The 6358-nt window shown below is 30.7% G+C and overlaps 1 protein-coding gene across 1 annotated transcript; it reads right to left on the reverse strand.

Annotated features, from left to right (window-relative positions):
- Nucleotides 1–2772: 2772 nt before the first annotated feature.
- On the reverse strand, nucleotides 2773–5813 carry LOC110031161 (probable WRKY transcription factor 43). The gene is made up of 2 exons (XM_020734238.1): nucleotides 5500–5813; nucleotides 2773–3158 (listed from the first exon to the last, which is right to left on the reverse strand). Exons 1-2 carry the CDS (start codon nucleotides 5811–5813, stop codon nucleotides 2978–2980), a joined length of 495 nt encoding a protein of 164 aa, XP_020589897.1. The 3' UTR covers nucleotides 2773–2977.
- Between the last annotated feature and the right edge of the window lie 545 nt (nucleotides 5814–6358).

Below are 6358 nucleotides of genomic sequence, written 5' to 3' on the forward strand. Positions count from 1 at the left end.
CTACGTGATTAGGGCTGTCAAAATGACTCTTTGTTCGTGAACGGCTCACATTCAACTGGCTAAGCAAACGAGCCGAACACGAACACATTTTTTGAGCTTGAAATATAAACGAGTTCGGCTCGTTTACACCCCTAGTTACAATGCTATGTGACCATATATCCTCAGGCCACCATAATCATTATTTTCTGTGAGATGAGAACTATGCTATCATTGAGTGTGGTGGCTAACCATTTAACACCATAATTTTTTTTATAAAAGTTATTTAAAATTCTTAATTAATCCATTTAATAAGGCATACATAATAAGTTATTTAGAACAAACTTTTACTAACTACTACTTGGTCACTCCTTGGCCTTAATTAGAGTATCTTATTTTCTTGGGACTCTAACATCTATTAATACAAAATCCTTCTTTGCTAACCTCTTCCTTTGTCATTTTAGGGTTTTATTCTCATTTTTAGTTGATTGAAGCTTGATCTAGGATTTGGGCTTATGATGAAGTCATTTGTTTTTTTTCTTAGGTTTGATAATCTTTCATATTGTTAAGTCATATGCCATTGCAACTGGTTAAAGATTTTTGTTTAGACAACCTTAATTGCCCTATCTTTTCAAACTGATGTTTACCACTTTTTGTATACCTCTCAAGAACGATTTCTTCCATTAAATTTCACTAATAATGAACTTTTAAATAAATTCTCTAGTTGGTTGGCAAATTTTTGGATGGTAGGCACACATTTTAAATTATCATACATTTTTGTTGACCTATTATTTGTGTAGTTAGCTTTCAATTTCATTGCTAAACATAACAAATATTATTCTAAAGTTTGATAGGATCAAAGATTATATAGCTATGTTGTTGCATTAAATACTAGAAAAAATTGGTTTTGTTCAAGAGAATAAGTAAACACAAGCTTTTGACTTAGTTAATGAATACTTTATTTCACTTGTTTGGTTATCATTGCCTACACCCACTCCAAAATTCATATTTTCAATAAAAAAAGTTATATTTTCTTCACCTCTCTATTTAGTAAAGCTCTTTTGCTTGACGACCTTACATTTGTATTTAATAAACCATTTATTGTTACATTACTAGCTAGGGTTAATGCTAATCAATAATTTTTAATTATTATTTAGATTGGTTTATAAGCACAAATTTATAAGCAAGACATGGTAATGGAAATGAAACACCTTAAGTTTTGTTCACACTACTAGCTAGCTTTTTTAGCATGATTTATCCTTTTTTTAAAGTAGTTAAATTTAGAGTATTGGCATCCTCAATATTCTTTGTATCTTATATACAATTATTTCTAATTCCATGCCTTTATAATAATCCTAGTAGTTAATGTGATGCTAGTTCTCCTTTTTTCTTTATCATATAATCTACTCTCATGATTGATTGCTAACATATTGATAAATAATGCAAATTCAACACACTTCTTCCTTAGAAGATACTCGATCCATTGTTTATTCAAACTGGAGAGGATAATTTTGATCTAATTGTAATAAATTCAACTCTTTATAGGATTCAAGAATAAAAAATTTCTCTAGTGGGGGAAATGATTCTAATTAAACAATCCAAACAATATTACTCAAATTGAGGACAATTTTAGATTGAAGGTGTTACATCAAAAGATTGATACACCTTACCCTCAATCTTATTGCATTTTATATCTAACAATATCTTATTAAAAGATGTTTTTATTATGATTTGTTTTATTAAACTACTTCAAAGTTGTTTGAAATTACCATGGAAGAAACAATAAGAAAATTAATGAGAGTAGTGAGCTATATGAATGAATAATTAGTTACAATTAGTGTCTTTGTTTTGATTTTTTTTTCTATTTATAACAATTTTGCTTTATTTGATTTATATTTAGTTTTTACTTTCGGGATTAAATTTCCCCTCTTTTTCAAATAAAATTCACTTTGATTTTTTTTTTTGGGAGGAACTTATGAAACTTCTCTTTCGATTACCCTTTCATAATTTTTATCTTCGTTAAGAAAAATTATCCTATGATCAAATAAATCTTTTTCAGTCTTTGTATTGATGTTTAATATTCTCTAATTGCGAAAAAAAATCCCTTTTAATTTATTTATTTGAGTGACAACTTTCAACTATATTTCATATTTTTTCTCTTTATTTTAATTAAGGATTTTTTACTTAAAAAAGTATTGTAACCCACTATATATTAATGAAATATACATCAAATTTTAAAAATCTAATGAAATGTAAAAAGATTCTCATTTTACTAGCTTGATTTGTTTTTTTTTTCCTTAAAATTATTTTGGGTCGGTGAGTTTCAAGCATGAGACCTTTCGGTATGAGAGGAAATGACCAACCACCGAATCACCATCTCATCCACACTAGCGTGATTTGTTGATATAATATTAAGCCTATTTTTTTCGAACATATCTTTCATTTATGGGAAATTTACATATGTAGCACATTGTTCTTATTTACTTACATATTTCAAACCTAAACTTCCATATTTATATACACAGCATTTTCAAGCTTTAAACCTATGCATGAAAACATGTATTTGGCTTTTAAAAAGTGATAATAATACTATTTTTAATGTGATAATAAAAATTCGAGTGATGTGTGTGAATATGAAAGTGTAGTTATGAGATATGTAAATAAATAAGAGTTCTTATATATATATATAATTGCCCCTAAATTTATTCGAGTAATGGACTGTTAATTTTTTTTTCTTTTTTTCTCATCTCGATTTTCAAATACAAAAATGCACACTAGGAAAAGGAAGATTCACCATTTGTAAATTTACCAATCTATGATATTTATCATCTATAATCAACAGTTACAAATGCTTCACTCATAATGAAAAGTGCTAGTAGTACAAGATTCAGGAGTCCTGCCTTTACAAACAAAGAAATATAGGAATTATTATGACAAAAAAAGGAGTTGGCTTAAAGAGTGGACTCCAATTTTGTAGATATTGGGGCATTGGAATGCCAGTCTAGTAAAATCTAGTGTAGATCTGCATTTGATTCAAAATTTGTTCAAAGTTATCATTGTTTCTCTCTATAGGATGAGTATGAACCCCTTCATATGTTGTGACCACAACCTCATCATCTTTGGATAGCCTCTGAACTTGTTTCTTGACACTGCACCCTTGATGCGTGCACCGATAATAGCTTCTGTTACAAGAGAATTAAAAAAATGAATAAAAATAAATAACTACAAATTAATCACCTCAAATAATATCTAAAAACTTAATATAAATTTTAATTCTTAATAAGCTACATTTATGCCCCCTCTAATAAGTAAACATTATGACATAACTTCGGTCTATTTAGTTTGGTGATGCTCACGAGCCTAAGATGGCTTAAACCTTGACCTAATCTCCACCCAAAAAACCCTTATAAATTAGTGTGTAGACCGCTACATTTTTTCTTATCCCTTCTATATTATCTTACACTCCCTATTCCTTACATTTATAAATATTATAATTTTAACATCATTGACTTTAGGTTTGCTTTCAATAGAGTGCAATGCAAGGAAAGATAATGGTTGGGCTAACATAATTTCCTTTTTTTTTCACTATAACTTACATAAGATTTATGTGAAAGAATAATGATATGAATTACTTTTTTGGAAAATTTACATGTATAGCAGCCAATTATAATGCATTTCCTTATCTCAAGCCTAAACTTTAATTATTACATGATAAAAACCCTAATTTCTTATGTATGAAAAAGGTGAATTATACTATTTTCATCTTTTCATACATAGGTAAAAGTGCTTACCATGTAAAAAATAAAGTTTGGGTGTAAGATAAGTATATGCATATACAAGAATTGGGTGCTATGTATTCTTTCTTTCTTTTTATTGTTATTTAAGAAGTATTGTCAGCTTATCCTGAAACGTGGCCCGCAGGTCGGCCCAAGGGTTGACTCGTGGTCTGCGCTCTGTGTAAAAAACTCAAACGCAACAGACAGCTTTTTCAAAAAAGCGCAAACCAAATGGTTAGGCAACGTTTTCAAAAACGCCGCCGCACTTATAAGCTGCCCCAAATAGGTCCTAAGTAATATCAAGCTTCAGGTGTTATATATTTAAACACCCAAAGATTGTGGTTATGTATGTAACATGTATTGAGACCTACTCTCATATAAAAAAAAAGAAAAAAAGAAAAATCAATTGGAAGTGATAATTGTGTGGATAATATACTCATAATTAATAGAATTAGCACATACAATATTTCTTGTTTATATATATAGCAATAGCATAAATACCAAACTGATAAGATGCATGCCAAATTCAGCAACACAAATTAATAAAGCTTTCAGGATGTGATTGGCTTCTCCTAGCTTTCCACGGCAATAATGATTACATGGCAATAGCTTGTGCATGCGTCGAAGTTACACTTTGACTAGCAACAGGAAAATGATCTTCTAGAAAGTCTAAATATTTACTACCAGCTAACCTTCTTGGTCACATGTCTCCTACGCCAAACCATATGTGCTAAGCCTTAGGAAGATATTTCATTAAATTCAATGAAAAGCTTATTAAAAAACTATCTTTTAACAGTCAAAGATTCTCATTTTAGAGAAATACATGGTCCTAGAATTCATGTAGGAACATATTCTATTTATTTATTTATTTATTGTTTTGCCTCTTGAGCACCGAATATTGTACCATTGGGGATGGGATAATTTGCATGAGCAGTTACTTTCTTTGAAGAAGGGAAGTCATGCACGCAACTTATTTATAGGGAACTAACTGGTCATATTAGTTTGAATATATATAAAGTTCTGATATTTTCAAAGTCTAGTTCTACCATCATAAAGCCAGGTTCATTAAATGTAAACAGAAGAGGGTTAAGCAAGCAGAAAATCATAAAAAAGCGCGCTTTGGTTTTCTGTCTAAGGGTCTGTTTGGATATTTGCAGCTTATTGGATAATTTGCTGATAAATTAGGTTTGATGACTATTAGAAATTTTTATTTTTTTGGAAAAGTCAGATCGATGTCAGAAAGCTATCACCGCACCTAAGCTGTGGTCACTATTTTCAAAACGCATAAGTTGCCAAAATGCAATTTACCCAACTAGATCAGGTGAGTTTTTAAAACACCTCCACACCAAATAAGCTGTCCCAAACGGACCATAAGTTATGGGATTACTAATGAAGGGTTGCATTGGGATTTCTAATTTCACTTTTCTAAAGCCAAAAAAAAACATAAAATGAAGTGTTTAGGGCAAAAAAAAAATTAGAAAGAACAAGGTTCAAATGTGTTCTGATGAAGGATTTCATGAATCATTATGTTCAAATTCACGTAAGGATATATACTGATAACCTGTCACATGTTATATGCGTCCACTCAATAATTAAACCATTAATATGCATTATTGGCCTTTCATGAATATAATTCTTCAATTTAAATTCATGCAGTGATTGCTAAACCATGTTGATCACTGATACAAAAATGTATATTGTTCCTAAAAAATTAGAAAAAAATGGTGAATAAAGTAGAATAATATACCTAGGAAAGTTATTGTTCTTGACAGCTTTCTGGCCATACTTCCTCCAACGATAGCCATCATCAAGTATGTCAACTTGACTCCTCGTCTGGAAAGCGAACCGTGGCCTTCTAACCTTCTTCTCTCCCTTCTTCTTCTTCCCCCCACTAACTCCAATACTACTCCCTTTAACATCATCATCATCTCCACCGTCCATTTCAAACACCTCCTTCTTCTCTAGAGTATGCAGGTTATTCATCTGGATCGCTTCAGAATGAGAATAATTGTGATGAGCACAGAAAGTAGAGGAAGCAGATGTTATGTTATATTTCTCCATCTAGATATGTGAGAGAGGATGCAGAGAAAGGGAGGCGTAAACGGCACGTTAAATGTTAAGCGCATGGCATGATGGCTGCGCCGGCCACAACAGCGTACAGCGTTACAAAGTGGCTGAGAAGGAATTGAATAATAATGCAATTACTTTTACATATAAAGTTTGAGAAGGTTTGCATTTAGAAGATGATCATTTGAGTGACTTCAATATAAATTTTTTTAGCTTTTATTAGATTTGGTAAATTTCGAATTGGTTTATGGTTAGCAATTTATTTAAGTTCAAATCATGTCTTATGGCAACTTGATTGATCTAATATGGAAAATTATGTGTTTTAAATAGGTCATTGATTGTCTTGTCTTTTTAAAGAGGCATAATGCATAATAAGAGATAAATCTCTTAGAAATCAAGTCTACTTTAGATGTCTTGGAATTACATGGATGTCATTACTTTTATTAATTGTGTACGCATCACAGAGAAGTTGTTGGCATGTGCAATATCTTATCAAGATTATTTTTCACCGTTCTTCTTTCATTCTTGTGTCATAGTTC

Source organism: Phalaenopsis equestris, unplaced genomic scaffold (genome assembly GCF_001263595.1).
Source record: "Phalaenopsis equestris unplaced genomic scaffold, ASM126359v1 Scaffold000781, whole genome shotgun sequence".
NCBI lineage: Eukaryota > Viridiplantae > Streptophyta > Magnoliopsida > Asparagales > Orchidaceae > Phalaenopsis > Phalaenopsis equestris.